This window comes from Salmo salar, chromosome 09 (assembly GCF_965601325.2).
Source record: "Salmo salar chromosome 09, fSalSal1, whole genome shotgun sequence".
In the NCBI taxonomy this organism is placed as follows: Eukaryota; Metazoa; Chordata; class Actinopteri; order Salmoniformes; family Salmonidae; genus Salmo; species Salmo salar.
Window position 1 is genome coordinate 71,732,701 of NC_138299.1, and position 20,124 is coordinate 71,752,824.

General features: G+C 44.2%; 1 protein-coding gene across 8 annotated transcripts in view; it reads right to left on the reverse strand.

Moving 5' to 3' along the window:
* Positions 1-1,283: 1,283 nt before the first annotated feature.
* LOC106611650 (transcription factor COE3) overlaps positions 1,284-20,124 on the reverse strand; it is a 96,983-nt gene continuing 78,142 nt past the window's right edge. For 2 of the 8 annotated variants that reach the window (XM_014212078.3, XM_014212077.3), the window contains exons 11-17: positions 17,944-18,032; positions 9,729-9,794; positions 9,163-9,337; positions 6,547-6,729; positions 4,835-5,038; positions 4,438-4,500; positions 1,284-4,309 (exon numbers count right to left, since the gene is read on the reverse strand). In XM_014212078.3, the coding sequence (XP_014067553.1) occupies positions 4,442-4,500; positions 4,835-5,038; positions 6,547-6,729; positions 9,163-9,337; positions 9,729-9,794; positions 17,944-18,032 (776 nt within the window). In that variant the 3' untranslated portion in view covers positions 1,284-4,309; positions 4,438-4,441. The remainder of the gene's footprint in view (positions 4,310-4,437; positions 4,501-4,834; positions 5,039-6,546; positions 6,730-9,162; positions 9,338-9,728; positions 9,795-17,943; positions 18,033-20,124) is intronic. The other 6 variants (XM_014212084.3, XM_014212079.3, XM_014212085.3 and 3 more) reach the window with 4 other exon arrangements.

A 20,124-nucleotide genomic window follows, 5' to 3' on the forward strand; every position in this document is an offset into this window, starting at 1 on the left:
ACTTGTGGTCAATCCTCAAGAGGCGGGTGGACAAACAAAACCCCACAAATTCTGACAAACTCCAAGCATTGATTATGCAAGAATGGGCTGCCATCAGTCAGGATGTGGCCCAGAAGTTAATTGACAGCATGCCAAGGGCGGATTGCAGAGGTCTTGAAAAAGAACGGTCAACACTGCAAATATTGACTCTTTGCATCAACTTCATGTAATTGTCAATAAAAGCCTTTGACACTTATGAAATACTTGTAATTATACTTCAGTATTCCATTGTAACATCTGACAAAAATATCTAAAGACACTGAGGCAGCAGACTTTGTGAAAATTAATATTTGTGTCATTCTCAAAACTTTTGGCCATGACTGTATACCAACAACAAAGAGTCATCAAAACTCATCAAGAAACTGCTGACTACCAAAGTAGGGTTAATTACTCACAACCTGTGTCTGAGAAAGCTAATGGTGTCTAATCGGCATTGCCGTTTGCAGCCTCGGATGCTAAGTCTCTTAGACAACTTATGTTGTGATCCTCCTACGTGCTTGAAAGATTGGAAGCAGACTTCCTATTAAGGGGCTGCAGACTTGATAAAGACCTCTGCTGGTCTACTCTAATTGCATCAAAAAGAGCTATCGGGAAGAGTTAAGGGCAGCTATCTCAGGAAACAGCCACACCCTACGACCTCTGAGGAAGCCTGTGCACAGTGCACACAGTATCAAACGGGTATGCATACACACAAACCCATTAACTCTTGTAAACATGCACGCTAGCGTGCACAATACAATTATCTTATGTGTTCTCTGTGCAGTGCCTTGAAGTGATGAAGTCACTTTGTACAGTTTAGTACACATAAGAGTCAACCTCCAGGCTTGCAACCATCGAGATTATCTTTTTTCCTGATGTTATGCTATCATTTATAGAGGGAGGAATTGTTGCTCTTACTCAGACTTTGAATGATTGATTCAGATATGCACCGGTCAATATGTCATCTGAGAAGCCCAGTTCGAGGATTTGAGAGCCAAGATTTTCATCATAAAATGTGGTCTTTGGAGGCTATTGCGCACATATCTCCCATAGACTGAGTGTTGGCTAGGACTAGCATCCAAAAGGTTGAAGCTTTTGAAGGATGAGCTTGTATGGAAAGTTTCTTATTAAGCTAGGAGTACTTGGTTTGATTCCTGTTGCCCCCTGCTATGTGAGGGAATAGATTATGGTAGATTTGTAGATAAGCCACTCTTAAGCAAAATGAACTCCAATGCAGAACCTAGAACATCAACAATACAAGACAGTTTTCAAGCCAAATGTATTCTTTATTAGTCTGTTTCTGTACAAAAAGCACTGGATCACAGAAAAAAACATGCATCTATTTACAGCATGGTCAAAGACAGAAAAGGAAAAGCGGGGGAGATACCCCCCTTTTGTATTTTAAAGACATTAATTAAACATTGTGCTTTGATAGAGTATACTTTGATGGTACATTTCATATTTGACAAAGATGCAGTACCTCTCCCCTTTTCTTATTGAATTAAACATTGAGAAAGTACACTTCACAATTTAAAAAACCTCTGCAGAAAACCAGGGCAGCAAAAAGCAAGCTTTCTACAACTATAACAAACAAAAAAATATTTTGCAAGCTATATTTTGAAAACTCAGTATAGGGATGGAATGGATACATGGGGGTGAAGGGGAGGATAGTGAGAAGTCAGCCAAGATTTAACTCGAAGAGAAAACTTGTGTTTTCATTGAAAATGGGTTTAGAAGTCCATAATATTGAATTCAGATGACATTCTATGAGCTGGCCTTGAATCTCGTAATTGAAAAATGGCTCTCTCAAAGTGGTGCAACAGATTTTCCCTTCAGTTTTTTTTTCTTCACAAGCCCACATTATGACTACATGTTGATGCCACCCGATGATAGCTGATTTATGTCAATCACTGCACAGAATTTGCATAAAATCAAAGGTTTAATCAGGCGCATCATTGATTTTTGTGACCTATTGTCCACTATCATTATGTTACACAGGCTATGTGGAAATTTGGAGGATGTATCGTCCAACATATCCTAGTTTAAACTACATCCACTGCAGCTCAAATGATTATTCAAAACCATCAAATGAATGACAGTTGTAACTAATTCTTAGACATCTATGTATTTCTACTGTGTTTTGTAACTTTCCCCAAGGCGTTGCTGTAAATGAGAACGTATTCTCAGTCAACTCACCTGGTAAAATGAGGAAGAAATAAATCTGCAACAGCATAACTCCATTTTTTTTAAATTCTAAGACCACACTTCAATTAGAGTATCAAAATAATGAAAATGCATTGTATTGGAGCATGTTCTATCGTAAGGCATCAATTATGTCTTGTGTTCTTTTACGGTTCAAAACCATTCCACTGAAATGTGGAGCGATAGCTTGCATTACAGGAAATACAAATTGCATAAGTACATGATACAGATTGTATGCAACGACAATAACACCACCAACAACACTAACATCAATGGAAGGTTCCTTGAGATCGGTGAACCCTACACTTGAGTGGTCCCTCTACAGCAGTTATTGGAGGGTGTACTTGAGTTTCAACTTCGCTGCTGATTCAGGCATGTGTATTACATTCCTTATCACCAAAAAACAAGGAATAGGCTTGGGTCCGTAGTTAAGATGGGAAAGGAGTTGAATTCTAACCAAGGAACAAAAAATGGATACACCTAAAATTTTAAGTAAGGAGTATGGAGGATTACGATGGAAGAGTTTTTGAAATAGAGAAATTCACATGAAAACAATGACAAAAATGTGAATCGAAGAATGGCTAAAAAAAACAAAAAAAACATCTTGGTGCATATTTGTACTAGCCTTTGTCTTTTGTAATTTTTTTTCTCTCCATTTTTTGTAATTGTTTTCCTTTTTGATATTTTTTTTCTTGCTTGCTAAGAAGATGCATTGCTCTTGTAAGTGCCCCAACTAAAATAGTGCATTAAGAAATAACCATGATAATACACATTTCACAATAATACACAAAGGACAAGGAGAACTGGCGAAAACACAAATGCTGTATACAAAAAAAGTTAAATATAGTATCGGAAAACCATTTTTATACAAAAGTGGTGGGGCGTATATCCTGCTTTAAAAGACAGGGTGACCATGTCATGTTTGACTTTTTTAGTTTTTACAAAAGGGTTGTTCCTCTCCTTGTGTCACTCTTTTTACAATATCTAAAAGGTATTAAGACATCAAATGTGTTTACATATATATTTAAGACTATCATTCAGGCCTAAATCACAAAAGGAATCCGAAAACATACTTTATAAATACATACAAAATAAGCACAATCAGAAGAATAACAAGAAATCTGGTACCTAAATGTGATTAAAACTGCTGCAAGCATTTCTGGTTAAAATCTACCAATCAACACACCCGGAAATATATCTATTGTACTATGTTTCAAAAATGGTAGACATCTAAAACCCTTTAACCTCAAAACCTCGGGCTGTTAGTACAACATTTGCTATTTGCTCCTTGGCAGAATGTGTGCCAACCCTTTCGTTAGATTAGAAAATTACTGCATTTTCCTTCAGATATGATAAACGTACATTATTAAAAGCTATGGTACACAAATGAAAACGCTAAAAGACTATGACATTAGATATCAGTTGTCTTTTTGAAGAGGATTTTTTATAGACATTGTGGGGGATTCTCATTGAAACTCCCATCGATTTTGAGTCTGACAATTGACAGAGTGTTGGATATTCATGGCTTCTGCACTTTTTCCATAGTTGACAGTTTTGAACTGTAGGCCTTAAGACTCTACCTGCTCACAGTGGTTATATGACTGACAATGAACTAGGTTCATTAGAAGATCCAGTCAAAATAGTTTTTCAGACATGCAAATTAACATTGTAGGACGCAGGACAATGCTTACACGACAAGGAGTAACTACCTGCCTTTATAAACCACAGTTTATTATTCACATTGCTATATTTTCAGATTAGTTAACCCTTCATACATATCTATGTGGGAATGCTACCTGTTGGGCAAGGAATGGCTTACAAGTCCCAAAATGCAAAACACAGAAAGTGACGATGAAGTCAACTACTGAACCAACACAAAGATAATCTAGCGTAATTTTACGGGTTTCCGGTTACTTGGATTTTCTTTGTTGTGCTGTTCTGTTTCCAGGAGAGAAGAGGCTTGATGGTCCTGTTTTGGAGGTTGATGAGATTTAAGCTGATGTTGTAGAGATTCTGTGAGCTAGTGGAGATGTGGTCAATCTGGCAGAAGGCCCTCTTCACATAGGTGGGACTATTAGACCTGCCATGGCTGAAAGACAGACACGCTGGTTACCTAATAAAGTGGGGAGACGTTTTGTATCCATAACACATTTTGCATCGATAAAACGGTAATATAATGTTGTAAGGATACATATCCCATAGAAAATCATTACACACCCTCTTAAATGAAAAGCCGTGTGTTGAGGTAATTATGATATGCATATGGATTTGCTGCAAAACCTAAGAATGACAAAATTATATTTTTCAAATATAATAACTTTTCCAGTCATGTTACATTGACTTATAATCAGTCACTCTATGTCAACAAAGATTCTCAGCCAAATTATTTGATTGTGATGAATGTTTTGAAAAGTCACTCAGATTCCAAAATCTACTTTACCAAGAGCCAGAAGTTATGGATCAACTTTGACCTTCAATCCACTACTACCTCAGGCCACATCATTATGTCATGTGAATTCTAGCATTACAGGGTCTCCATGACAACGCCCTTTCTAACAATAACCCAGGCAGAAGTGGGCGGGTCTGAGAGGCAGGAGAGGGGTGGGATGCTCACCCTGTAGGCTGCTGCCATTGGTGGTGGTGCAGGTGGGGGGCGGGGAGGTCTGTGGCCGCACGACAGGGGCGAAGGCGCTCTTCTGTTTGACTGCAGAGATCATATGGACAGGAGAGAATGAATAAGGGCCTATGGGTCCACCGGAGAACAGAGGGATGGAGGAGGAGGAGGAGTAGGAGGAGGAGGAGGGGGAGGTGGTAGATCCTAACGGAGAAGACAGACAGACAGAGGTTGGTGAGTGAGTGGACTGAGATGAACTGTAACAGTAAGGGCATGCATGGGGGCTGAGGAATGGATGCCTGCCTGAAGAAGGGTCAAGGTCTTGAGTAACAAGCCCGGAGTAAAAGGTGCACAATATTTGCAAAGTTGATCCATAACTTGAAGGCCCATTTTAGACTTGACACAACAATACCTTGTTCTTGAGGATAGCAGCAACCTCCATCCATGTTCACAACAAAAAAGAATTGTGTGTATTTGTGTACAGTATGTGTAGAATGTTCATGTATGAAATGCTGACTGTGATAATAAAGCAATTTTATTATAATCACAGTGTATTTGATACCCCATTCTCCCCCATAATGGCTTGGTTAGTCTCTGTAGTTATTGCATATTTTACCAAAATAAATATGATTCCAGTAAAGTATGAACCCCTGAAGCAGCTTATAGTCCCATATCTCACAAATTCTAAACGGAACTCTAAAATGGATGGCAAAATGCAAACTATGTGCATCCCTACATGTGAATAGTGATTTTGTTTCATCTGCCTTGAACTATTGACTTATACTTGCTCTGTAACATCACAGTTGAGATTTTTTGTTACTAATCCAACTTAATGGGTTTGACCCAAAGCATGAATGATACTATGAGGGTGTTAGAATGTTAGTAGCGGTAAGTAATGAAGGAGATGGAACAAGGTATAGGCAAAGCAGATGAAGACTTTTACAATGCATGGTACAGACAGACAAACCCAAACCTTTCTTTTCAGTAGACAACACATAACCTTCCACATCAAATGCCAGAACAAAACCTACTTTCAGTTTAGTATCCCGAATCTACAACCACTGAGACGCTGGCATTGTTTTGTCTGCCATGCTCTAAACATGTCTCTGGGAGACTTTAATCTTTGATGCTGTAGCCGAAACAATAAGCAATTCAAAAAGTCACAGTGGGTGACAATCAGAGTTCTAAAACACCTGTAACCTCAGAGTGGAATCGTGACTCTAAGCATGTTAATTAGAAGGAAGGATCAGGGACAGAGACACCGAAGGGTTCTAGCACTGAGGGAGAGAGGAGGAATCCCTGTGATGTCATCTACGCGATGTGTGTGTGAGGAATTCCAATGCAGATCTTACAGCAGGTGTCCTCAACACCAGTCCTCCAGAATGGCAGTGGACGCAGGAATGTTCTGTTTCTTTGCCTCTACTGAATTGATCAATACTAAATTGGTGCCAGACAACACACTTGGTGCCCCAGGTCTGAGCCAATCACTGTGTAAACAGGAAGTAGGAGATAACTAGCAGTCACTGCATCCCTCCTGGACTGAATCAGAGTACTACTGTCCTAATGAAACCGTGTGTTGCTATCCCACCACATATATAACTACCCAAATGACACCCCCCCCTCCACGGAATGTGACATGCCTTGAGACCTGACGCATTGAGATGCAATCAGATATATTAATGATCATTGAGACCAAATAAGGCTGTACTTACTTGCGTAGGGGGAGTTGGCAGCGGAGCCGTTGAGGAAGCTGGGTGAGCCTGGCACCCCCAGGTTGGTCATGCCCGCTCCGTAGCCGTTCATGGTGGATGTGATGGTGTTATAGTTGGACTGCTGGGGCGTGGAGCTGGGGACGTAGCCACGGGGCGATACGCTGTTGGAGTTACGGGAGTAACCTGGACGAAAGGAGAAAATGCTATAGTTAATCCAATGGCATCAGCACAGTGCAATTTGAACAACATCACATTTGTATTCCATTGACTAACTCCAAAAGCATGGACCTGATTTTTACGATTCTAATATTGAGTATTCAGATTTGCATTGCTCACCTCCAGAACTAAAACCACCTGAGGCAGCATTTCCCCTCTCCCTTACTTGTTTGAGCACAATTCCCTTTACACTTCAAATCAGAACAAGGGTTAATAAATATTATGTCAAAAGTGATCATTCGATTTGGTAAGAGTAGGGCCTTTCAAAATGGAACCATAGTGTGAAGTTTTCATGTTTCCCCAATGAATTGAAGAGTTGAATCGGACACGGTGTGGCTTTTGAAAGGGATTGTCCCTGCTGCCGCTCCCTGCACTGTTGTTCCTGACATGTGTTTCCCATTGCCTGCACTCTTCCTGATCCCAGGGTAGCGCTCCATCAATTGCTCTCCTGCTGGGAATTGCGTTGGCTCAAACCAGGAAGTGGGAAGAGAGAAAGAGAGAAAAGAGAAGAAGAGTGAGGGAGAGAAAGGGAAGGGAAAGGGAGAGAGAGAGAGAGAGAGAGAGAGAGAGAAGGAAAGAAGTATGGAGAGGAAGTGAGAGCACACTGTGCCTTTCTCTCTGGTCTCTAAGCCCCCAGATGGGTAGGAGCCCTAGTGCCTCGTGAAGGCAAGAGGGCTATAACGAAGGGAGAACGGGTATTCAATACATCCTAGATGAGGGCCAATCAACTCCGGGCTGGGGGTGGTAGAGGGGGGAGAGAGAGAGTTAAGGCAACTCCACTCCACTGTTGGGGGGAGAGATGAAGGACAGGCCTAGCCTAGGGGGAGCAGTCAGTAACCCTATCCAGCTATCGCGGACAGACTCTGGAGGTCAACGAGACCGAGACTCGCCACAAGGGCCGGGTAGTACCCCTACTCGCTCCAGAGGAAACTGTCAACGTGAAGTAAAACAAGTGGAGTGGATGCAAGTTTGAAGACAAATGCCAGAGGAGGAATGATATAATCCATTTTTGCACACAACGTGATGTAAAGCAGATCCATAACGCTCGTCTGGAATTGTTTCAGTAAATTGCATAGCTCGTTCCTTTCATAAAGCTTGGCGTATGAGCCACCCTCTATATTAATATTTTAATCATAGTATGTCATTTCTAGGAGCACAAAGAGGCGTTACAGTAGGTGGGAAAAAGTCTGATTCTGGGTTGTAATGTTCCAATGATTATGGACACACACTATGAAATTCTGTATTTTCACGATGGCTGCAGTCCTGTTCCCATGACTTCATAGATTACTGTAGGTGTTCGCTCGTAGGTTGATGTGAAAAGCAGACAAGGGGAGGGCGGGAGGAAGGGAGGAACTACGCTTGAGGTGTCAGGGGAGAGAAAACAGCTCAAGATATCTCTCGCATTTCCTCTTTCTGCCTGTATCCTCAGGTCCGACGTGAGCCAGTCTGTTCATCACACGTTCAGACCTATTTACTGTGCATCAGTCACAGAGCTGCTTTGTCAAAGGAAACAGCCCTCTCTAGGATAGTGGCGTGTGTGTGTGTGTGTGTGTGTGTGTGTTTGTGTGCATGAATGCATACATGCCTGCGTGTGTGGAGGGCTTTGCATTATAATATATGCATCATAACATGCTTACACATTTTTGGAATTGTATAAATAGTGAATTCACACTTGCAACAATGGTGTCAAGCATGCACTGAAAAAAGAGACACACACTCACACTCTGCTCCCTGAAATCTTGACCGAGCTGCTGTCTTCAGTGTCTAAACTCTGGTTGTTTTATTCATGCCACTTCGTCTGCATTTTTTAACTCATTAGCACCTCCCCTTCTCATACACCCCTTCTCTACCACACACACACAGCCTTTCTCTACCGCACACACACACACACACACACAGTGTTGTATAACTATCCTTGTGGGAACACACAATTCAGTCCCATTCAGAATCCTATTTTCACTCTCCCCTAAACCTTAACCTAATTCTAAACCTAACACTAATTCAAACCCTTACCCTAAACCCCCTAGAAATAGCATTTGACCTTGCATGTGGGGACTAACAAAATGTCCCCTGTTGGTCCCAACAAGTATAGTTAAACACGTCCACGCTCACACACTCACAGAGGGATACATACAAAAAAACACACAGAGAGATACATACAAAGGCATACACACATTTCACTGAGCGTATATACGCACAAATGGCCACACCTGGTGTATATGGCTGCTAAAAGCAGCTAAAGTATTGCTAAAGGATAGCCATGAAGCTTATATTAAAGAGAAACATAGGACGAGCATATCTACAGGGGACACCAATACACAGAGAAGGTGTGAGAAGATTAGAGGGTGAAGGGTGAGGGTCGTGGAGTGAGGGGTCATAGTGGGGGGTTGTGACACTCACCCTGGTCCCCCTGCGAGGCCTCGGAGATGTTGACGGCCAGCTGGCTGCTGAAGGAGTTGACTCCCATCATGCCGGAGTGAGCGGCCGAGCCGCTGAGCGAAGGCAGCTGGTTGTGGCTGCGGGGGACGCTGTACAGGGCCTCGGTCAGGTCAGCTGCCCGCTTCAGAATGATCTCCTGATGGGAAGGAGGGACAGGGAGAGGGGGAAGGTGGAGAGATTTGTGAGTTTAGAGATTTTATGTGTAGTGTTGAGTATTTTTTTTGACCAGAAATGAACCTGATCATATATTTTATTTGGGCCATGTTACTCTTTATTTCCTCTTAGTCAGTACATTTAGCCTACTTCTGCCATCTAGACACTACATAGGTAGTTATCCTGGCCTCCCAGGTCCTTGTGACCTGGCTGTTCTTGAAATATAAAATGGGATGTTAATTTAATCTGTGATTAATCAAAGAAAATAAAAACGCTTAACGCGTTTTAGAGTCGCAAAAAAGGAAAAACTTAAATAAATGCCAGGGGTATGTTTAAAAGGATGAGAGCCAATAAAAATCTATATGATTACATACCTGGTTATTGTGGGGCATTCCGTACAGGGCTTCTACTAAGTCTGCTGATCGCTTTAACAGCACTTCCTGAAATGACATCACATCACATGTTACTGTATACTACAATTAATTTGAATAAAAACATAGTATGATACCGAGTTACATGAAAGATTCCACACTCATTACAATTTCAGAATCCTGGAACTTGTTGATGGTTGATAGTAAAAATCTGAAGAAACATTTTACTGCTCGTATAAACCTAGAACATTAAAACCTAAAACACGTAAGCGGTAAAACAATCTGGGATGTTTTGGTTTTGTGAGTGTAAATCATTCCATTGTACTGTGGCTCTGTTTGAAAGTTATAAATAGGTTGCTGAAAGAGTCGGACCTGGATTTTGGGAGTTGGGGTCGTAAAATGGGGAAAGCATTCAAATGTAATCATTGTTTTACAGAGTACAAATCAGAGATTAGCTTTAATGGCAAGGCCTATGTGTGATAAACAGCCCAGAGAAAGCAGCTGTCTGCATCTCATTTCCCCTCTCCCATTCTCTCACACACACACACACACTCACCCAGTCAGCACTTAGACGTCTCAAGTATTGGGCCCAACCACTCCCTTCTCAACCTCTAATGTCTCTGCTTGCAGGTTTTTTTTTTGTTAGAGCACACATTTTGTCACGGCACCACATAGTAACAAATTGTCATGATCAGAGGGCATCATTACCAGGCCTCTAATCAAAATGGCTGCCGATGTACCCTGGAGGGAGTGGGGGAAGGGGGAAGGAAGAAGCCTGAGGTGGTGGGAACCCATTAACACTTTCAGACCGCCTTCAGTGCTTCCGATCCGCCACTTCAGACCCCAGCTTATTAGAGCCACATTGCATCTGTTTATTGAATTTCCCCTGCCTAATTCACCCCTCCCTCCTGCTCTCTCTCCCACCATCATCCCTCCATCCCCACCTCCTCCATTGCCCCCGGGCTGTTTTCCCACCACCCAGAGGAGGAAGTGTCCAATCTCTCCCCGGCAGCCCAGTGGGTCGCCGTGGCGATGGCTCTTAATAACAATAACAGGCCTGATAAATAGATAAATAGGGTCTGCCGGAGGAGGCGTCGCTGACAATCGCCGGGGCTAAATTGGGGGACAAACACTCACACATTCACACAAGGTCCTGTGCCTTTTCACTGGAGGAATGAGAGAGGAGAGGAGAGGAGAGGAGAGGAGAGGAGAGGAGAGGAGAGGAGAGGAGAGGAGAGGAGAGGAGAGGAGAGGAGAGGAGAGGAGAGGAGAGGAGAGGAGAGGAGAGGAGAGGAGAGGAGAGGAGAGGGGGATGGGACGTCATAACGTGAGAGTGGAAAGGAGATGTGAAGTGAAGAGGACAGAGAAGAGGAGTGAGTGAGGTCGGGAGGGCTGGGTTGGTTGTTGTTTCCAGGGCTCTGTGGATGAGAGCTGGTGTTGTGGGAGCCTCTGCTGGAGGTCTCTGGGGTATTACAACGAGGAGGGGCCTCTGTCTGCTTTTCTGTAGCATGATTGGTTCCTACAACACATCTAGACTTTTCCTTGTGTTGTAAAAAAAAAAAAAAAAAAAAGTTGAACTTGACCGAAACGCTGTCAAAGGAAATGTGCAGTGCTGTGGTGAACATGTATCTGGGAAAAACTTTTTTTCTTATCGTTTAATCATTTAACTATTCCCTCACTGTTGGCCCTGTGTTCAGTGTTTGACAGGGAAAGAGTGCACGAGGACGCTCTTTCTTTTCTGTCCCCCATTTCCCACGACAAAATATGACCTCAGGAAAAATGATTCAGTCGAATCAGCCTGAGGAAAAACCATCTGCCCAGATGGGCAAGCGTACTGAGTTGAGTTACAGTGAGGAAGGGGTGTGTGCGTTTTTCTTAACTTCATGTATTCTCTCCTGAATATATGCTTGAAAGGAAATTAGATTCCCTTGTTTTATTAACATATTGGTTTAGTTTTTTTTTACCATGTTCACATTTATTTTTAGAAAGAGCATGTGTGTGTGTGTGTGTGTGTATTGGTGTGTTTGTGTGTGTGTGTGTGTGTGTGTGTGTGTGTGTGTGTGTGTGTGTGTGTGTGTGTGTGTGTGTGTGTGTGTGTGTGTGTGTGTGTGTGTGTGTGTGTGTGTGTGTGCGTGTGTGTGTGTGTGTGTGTGTATGGGTGTGTGTATGTCTGGGCGTTTGTGCGTGTTTACAGACGTACGATCTTAATTTGAGCCAGCTTGTTACAGCACAAAATAATCCTGCAGCAACAGGAAAGGTATATCGTTATGTGGATTATAAATTATGGACATTTTTTGTAGGGCTTGATACATTTTTCACAAGGGCAAAAAATTTAAATGACAAACTTTAGAAGCCTTTTTAAACCTAAAAAACACAAAAGTTTGCATTTACAGGAAAACTCGCATCAACAAAAGAGTGATCAAATTATGTTTCACATCTATCTGAGATCCACCGTGCCAGTGTGCCCTTCCTCTGTGCCTCTCCTTAGTGGGCATGCCGACCCACCTGCCTACCCCCACACTCCTACTGACCCCACAGCTATCCTGCAGGCACAAAGTCACACAGACCCACACACACCGCTACCCCCACTGCAACCAAGCAATATAGCTCCCGTCACTCTCGATCCCACCCCTAGTCCCTACGCCCAAACCCCTATCCACTGAGAGAGGGCACAATCTGTCACACCCTGGCACTGCCAACATATCCACCCCTGTGAGGAGTGTCTCAGACCCCTCCTCTCCTCCTCTCCTCTCATCCTATCCCCTCTCATCCTCTCTCCTCCCCTCTGGCATGCGCTCGCTTCATTAATCTCCATTATAAAACAGAAGTTAGTTAATGTCTCTGAGGCTTGGCGGCTGCAACACCCTGCCTGCCATAGGGAACTTTGGCAACCCCTTCCCGCCCTGCCGCCTCAAACACATACAAATACGCACGGACACACACATACACAAACATACACATACGCAAACACTTACACACGCAGCAATATACAAACACATACACACAAGCACATGCACTCACAAACATTCGCACGCCCACACTCCTGCCTCTACACACTGGTGTGTGTGTGTGTGTATGTTTGCCACAGTCGATCGTCTCTTCTTGTATTTTCATTAGGCAATGACAAACACGACAGCCTTTCTCAAGTTAATGACGCCTTCGAGGCCTTACTGCTTGCTGGTGCTACTCTGTTTGTGTGTGTTTTTGTGTGTTCAATTGTTTGAAGTGTGTGGCCATTCTCTCATCATAACAACTGCCCTAACTAACCAGAATCTCTCAAATACTCTTCGGAGTACATTCTCCGGAGCAGGGATTCCCAAACTTCTCCGGAGGACACCCCCCCAGCCCCCCCCCCCCCACCCCAGCACTACACAGCTGATTCAAATAACCAGCTCATCATCAAGCTTTAATTATTAGTCAGCTGTGTAGTGCTAGGGCAAAATCAGCTGGGGGGGGGGGGGGGGGGGGGGGGGGGGGCAGGACCGCGTTTGGGATACCCTGTTCCAGAGTATTGTGGTAGAATAAGTAATGCTGCTCTAAACAATAACAACCATTCGATAACCAACTATGAACAGGCCGTCTGTTCTGAGAACCTTGACTTGGACCTTTGGAAATGCATCCCAGCACTTTGCGACATAACAGCGAGGGTTATCTATGCCTGGGCCTTGTGGTACTGTAACTGTTGGGGTGGGGGTGTGATGCATGTGTGTGTGTGGAGGTGAGATATGGGTATGGCACTGCCTTGCCGTGAATCATACCACATATACACACATACACACACACACACACTCCTCCTTTTAGCGGCGCGGAGAGACAGCGCCATTGGATTCCTGTCAGCCCAAGTGCCGGCAATCAGAGCGCGGGTGTTTTAACACAATCAATACGGTAATGCACTATCTCCCAGTTATCATCATAATCTCTTATCACTGGCCCACACCTCTGGTGGGGGGGGGGGGGGGGGGGGGGGGGTTCAGGCTGCTCTGCACTTCCTCTCAGAGATGGACGGAGGGAAAGAGGGATGGAGGGTTTGAAGCAGCATGTCGGCTCATTCAATAATCACCTCAGCCAATGAACAGAGAGATTGGGCGGATGAAGATACTATGGAAGTGTCCATGGTGTGTTAAATGCTGGTTTAGTGCTCGTATAAAGTGAGTGTCACTTGAATTAAATATAAAGGTAATATCTTGATTTTTGCAATTACCCATTTGCAATATGAATAAACATAAAACATGGAATATGCAAGGGTTGATAGATTCACTGAAAGTGAAAATTGCATGAAATTGCACTGAATACTCTGGGATAAGAATAATAATAAAACAATAACATGTTTTACACTGAATTCTAACCATGGAGGAGTAACGTACAGTCTGTTATGGTGTACTCTCAGCATCCAGAAAACACACTCTCACATGCAAGCAAGCACTTTGCACAGACACAAAGAGAGAGACAGACAAAGAGAGAGAGAGAGAGAGAGAGAGAGACAGACAGACAGACAGACAGACAGACATAGAGAGACCGAGAGACAGACAGACATAGAGAGAGAGACAGAGAGACAGACAGACATAGAGAGAGAGACAGACAGACATAGAGAGAGAGACAGACAGAGAGCGACAGACAGAGAGAGAGACAGAGCCAGACAGAGAGAGACAGACAGAGAGAGAGACAGAGAGACAGACAGAGAGAGACAGACAGAGACAGACAGAGAGAGAGACAGAGACAGAGACAGAGAGACAGACAGAGAGAGACAGACAGAGACAGAGACAGAGAGACAGACAGAGAGAGACAGACAGAGACAGAGACAGAGAGACAGACAGAGAGAGACAGACAGAGACAGAGACAGACAGAGACAGAGACAGAGACAGAGAGACAGACAGACACAGACAGACAGACAGACCGACAGACAGACAGACAGACAGACAGACAGACAGACAGACAGACAGACAGACAGACAGACAGACAGACAGACAGACAGACAGACAGACAGACAGACAGACAGACAGACAGACAGACAGACAGACAGACAGACAGACAGACAGACAGGAGAGGGGGGGGCAGGAGGGAGGGAAAGCAGTGTTCTCTCCTTCATCCTCAGTGGGTCTACTGCCAGTGAGGGATAAGAAGTTGGCCCAACAAGAGACTCCCTCCCTCTGTGAGAGTAGGATGGGTCTGTTCCCAGCCTCTATCCTGGAAACCTCTACACTGATGACTTAGACTTGGGGAAAAACAGGTTTTAGCTAGTATATGTCTCTTTTACGACCTCAGACAGAGGGGGAAACCATTTCATCCACCATGCTCTCCTCTCGTCTGTCTCAGGGCCAAGAGGGAAGGGCACATCCAGTATTCTGGAGCGACAGACCACACATCTAGAGAGTGGATGTCTCTTTAGGGTACTTCAGAGCTCCAGGTGGAATAACTCACAAGGAGAGCGATACGAAAGAGCAGGAATTATAGAATCCCTCTATCCTGAACTGGCTGGCGTCATCTTCAAGTCAGGTCGATTGAGGAAATGAATTCCAATTTGATTCATGAGTTGAAAAATGCAGGTCATTTTATATGAGGATTGTTTCTCTCCAATTGATTTGTTGAATTTGAGAACATTGATAAGTTAAAATTACAATTAATTACCTATCGACTGGAAACCCTGTCTATTTCACTTCTCCTTGTCTGTAAATGTTTTAATGGTGAGGTATTTTTTAACATTTTAGTGACAAGGTAAGAAAAGGTACTTCTCTCGAAGGAATTTAATTTCTTTACTATTACAGATATACGGTACTTTAATAAGTGCTATTTTCATGTGGAAATGTTATGGAATGCACCTTCATCATACGTCTTATAGTTGAACAGCGTTTCTCTTTTACCCACCTCACCTAAGCCAACCCTCCTGAGCCCCAGACCCTGGCCCTGGCCCCCAACGCCCCAGTCCTCCTTGTGTCTGTCTCCAGACATATTCCACTTTCTTTTTTTCTTCCATTGCTTTCCACGGGCTCAATTATGGGAGGATGGCTCCCTGGATCCAGAGGTGCCCGGAGAGAAGAGATCAGCTGACCCGGGAGAAGAAGCCATTCGACAGGTCCCTTAACAATGATAAATCCCCCCTAGCCTGGCTCTGCATACCACCTAGCTACAACACACAGGAAAAGCTATGGCTAGCCACAGCTTCCACATCATTCCACCACACTGATCTCTTCAAGTACATCATCTAGATCAGGGGTGTGCACACACAGCTCAGGTGCTGAAAAGCTACAGGGTATGCAGGCGTTTATTCCATCCTCGCACTAACAATTGCGTTCAAATACAATTGTCCCCTAACCCTAGCAGTTAATTTCAATGTAATGGCCAAACAGGTGGAAAACACATCTATTCTCCTTGAACATATGATACCTCATATGAACCAATTTTTTGTTGTTGCTGTTAACACATTTTGGCCGATAAGACGGCAAACTCTTCACCTCGGTTTGCTTTTTAGCTCTGTCTCCATTTGTTTGTCTGCTCTGTATCAAAACAGGCCTCCCGTGTGGCCGTATCTTAGGAAAATAGGCCCTCCACATGTAAGGAATGCATCACCATCCAGGTGTCTATTTAAGAGGATTCATAGGCCGTTAAACTTGCCGTGACCTGGGAATGGGTCTGGGTCTTCTACCGCAAAGGTCCTGGAACGGAGTGCCTCCCATGCTGAGCAATGAGGGGAGGCTAGAGCTTGAACTCGTTTCACATATCCTCCATAGATCTGGACAGGGAAGTGTCCGCTTGCAGCCAAGGCAGACTGGAAATGAAATTAGAGGAGAACCTGATCCAGCCCCAGCCTCCGAGGTCATCAGTGACCAGTTGGCCATGCTTTAGCCCCGGTCTGGTCTGTCTGTCCATCACTGGAGCTAGGGTTCCAGCTCTGACACCGGCTTGTTGGAGAAGTGTGGTTGCCAACCTCCTAATGAAATCACTCAACAGGGGTTTCTCGCCTACAAAGGAAAACACCAAAACCAAAGGAGCCCAGAGGAACAACGGCCAGTGTTTTCCTATCTTAGTGTTTCCCCCCTATCAATATTTACATGGAATACCTCTTATTCCCACCATTCTAGACTTGCTCTGTTTCTTCCTGTTAAAAATAAATAATTACATTTGACTTTAATTGGTTCCAATAGCAGGGTTTGGTGTCTATAGCCTCTGGATGTAGCTTAGAGGAGCTATGCTCCCTGCCTAAGAGACAAACATTCTACTATCGCTCCTGGCCAACCTTTCTGTCCTACAAGAAAAGGAAAGGATAGAGGATAACAAAGGGATGAAATGTCAACCTAACTGTTCCCGATTGATATTGTGAGTCTATCCTGACAAGTCACATTGGGTGAGAGCAATGAGGTACTTCACGAATGGCAAGCTTTAAGGTGTTACTCTTGTTGCTATTTCATTCTGTCTAAAATGTCGGGAAAGCTCGCAGCTGGATGGAAGACGGAAGAAAATCTATTTGCATATTGAGTTTTCTTTTGAATAAATAAATATATAACGGCTGATGGGGACATTCTCCCTCCACCAGAAATCAGGGCATCAAAGGGGCCAGACAATATATGCTCACTATTAGTACCAATTTACAAATAAACTACTTTTTTGGTGACTGGATCTCAGACGTCAGATTTTGATAAATGGTTTCAATTTGGCAGCTGCTTTAGACTGTCAGGCCCCATCTGATCATATCCCCCTTTACAGCAGTTCCCTGCCCAAAACAATCTCACTCATTTAGTGGTGCACCTTTTAGGGGGAAAATAATCTTTTCATACTAACCAGGCGGCAAACCGCCCAGGGCACCTGACGGCTGCCCTACCTGAGTCTGTGCCTAAGTGTGTGTGTCGGTGTGTGTACGCAAGTATTTATCAAGTGTGTCTGAAAGGCAGTGTGGAGCCTTGCATACACTCATGTTCATGTATAAGTGACTTTGCATATGCATGGCTGTTGCTACCTCAAACCTAAAAACAACCAGACCAGGAACATTGTCTCAAACACCAAATACAACATCCCATAAACACCTGTTTCCAATTGTACGGGTTATCAGAACAATGTGCCCCTTGGCATCAGAGCCTGTTCTTAGGGTAAAGGGTTCATAATTAATCCAGATCTAACAAATCAGGTTTATAAACTCAGATATTTGGCGGTCCGAAGTCTGGGTGGTCTTTGGAGTAACAACAGGGGATGATGTACTCCTTGGTGTCCTATGAGGCACGCCACTGACCTTAGGTAACCTCTCGGGATCTCCTGGGTGTCTAGGGATGACCTTCTGTAGCCTCTGGAAGCCATAGTCGATGGTGGGCTCATTCAAGGCTGGAAAGAGAGAGAATTATCAAGGTTGGAACATTGCTGAGTGAAGCAGCTCAAACATGCATTGCTCTTCTTAAGCTTCCAATGTCACATGTGCGTTTTTGTTTTAATTGCACGCCTGTATGCCTATGTAGGCCTTATGAAGGTGTTATGTCACATTCTAGAGGAATATCTCCCCTGACTAGCTGTCCTGCCTTGATACATGTGCTCTACAATAGCCTTGAGTGTCAGCCCGGCGTCAGGCGATCTCTTCCTCCACCATCACGTCTCTCTCTTTCTTCTATTCTATTTATTAAGCTTGAGACCTTCCACTCAACCTGTCCCAGTCGCTATCCCTTTCACAGGGCATTCCTAACTAATTCAATTGCACCTCCCTCACTCTAAGCCTTTCAGGTACCCCCCTTTTTATTTCACCCCCCCCCCCCCCACACACATTTGCAAACAACGCAATCTTCATTCCTCTCCATTTCGATACGAAGGAGAAAAGAGAAACAGCCGGAAATGAGTTAGAGAGATATTTCTCCATAATCAAGCCCATTAATCATAAAAGGCTGTCAAATTTGACTTTGGGGACAATTTGTCAGCCTTCTTGCCCTCTCCGCTTTTGTCACCGGTGCCTCTTGTATTCCGTAAGGATGATTGACACACCAAATGCCGGTGAGTAGAATAGCTAGTTTGCGCTAATATGCATAACCGCCGCTTTCATGAATAAGAATAAGGTGGTGGCGGCAGCGTAGGGTCTTTTCAAAGGCCCGCTGCCGTTTGTCGCGAGCGGCAAATAGATGTTATTACCATTATAACAATATTTGTTTTCTTTCCCCGGGAACGGGCACCCGCGAGCTGCTAAATCAAATTTGTCTGAGGCTCGTTTCACACCAAGGGAAGGAGAAAGGGGCTTTCAGGCTGCGGCTGGGTCAGGATGTTATCTGAAGGGTGACGGAGCCTAGACGTGCCCTCTCCACACAGGCTGCCATTTTGAATATCTGCCCCTGTCCCCTGAGAGGGACCTAGAGAGGAACGTTAGCAAGGCCCAAACAGATTACACTCTCATAGACAATTTCTCCCTTGTCGGGATGAAGGGGATAGTCTACTTTGAAACCAAACACGTCTTTGGATAATGAGGTATTCCTTAGGCCTTGTCAGAGAGCTAGGGCTGAGCATTGTAAAAGGGAATTTCAACACAATCAGGGAAAATTTGAAAAACAGCCAATATACCAAGAGAGTGGGACACTATCAGAGAGAACCAGTGGAAGAGAGACAGAGCAATAGAAAAGGGAATGAGCAGCACAGACAGAGAGAGAGACAGAGAGAGACAGAGAGAGAGAGACAGAGAGAGACAGAGAGAGAGAGAGACAGAGAGAGAGAGACAGAGAGAGAGAGACAGAGAGACAGACAGACAGAGAGACAGAGAGAGAGAGAGACAGACAGACAGACACAGACAGACACAGACACAGACACAGACACAGACACAGACACAGACACAGACACAGACAGAGACAGAGACAGACAGACAGACAGACAGACAGACAGACAGACAGACAGACAGACAGACAGACAGACAGACAGACAGACAGACAGACAGACAGACAGACAGACAGACAGACAGACAGACAGACAGACAGACAGCAAAAAAAAGAAAGAAAGAGGGAGGGAGAGAGCGAGAGAGAGAATGCAATCTCAAAGCTTGCCTCCTAATGAACCTCTCGACTGGGAGACAAGAGGGTAGTGAAGCAGACATCTCTTCCTCTACTGCCAGGCCCCTCAGAAATTAAGTCCATTACTTCCCCTTATTAAAATCCCCCTGCACTTTGACCCAGCACCCCATTGGCTACCTGCAGGCCCCTGTTCTCGCGGGCCAATCGATACGGCAGCCTCCTTCGCAAAGAGCCTGTCACGGTTGTCGTAAGAACGGGACCAAGGCGCAGTGGATGTTGAGTTCCACATATTATTTACAAAGTGAAACTTTAAGCAAAAGCAAATAAATCAATAAACGAACAATGAAACGTGACTACGTGGTGCACATGCACAAACATGACCTACTACACCATAGAGAAACAAGGGCTCTCTATGGTCAGGGCGTGACAGTACCCCCCAC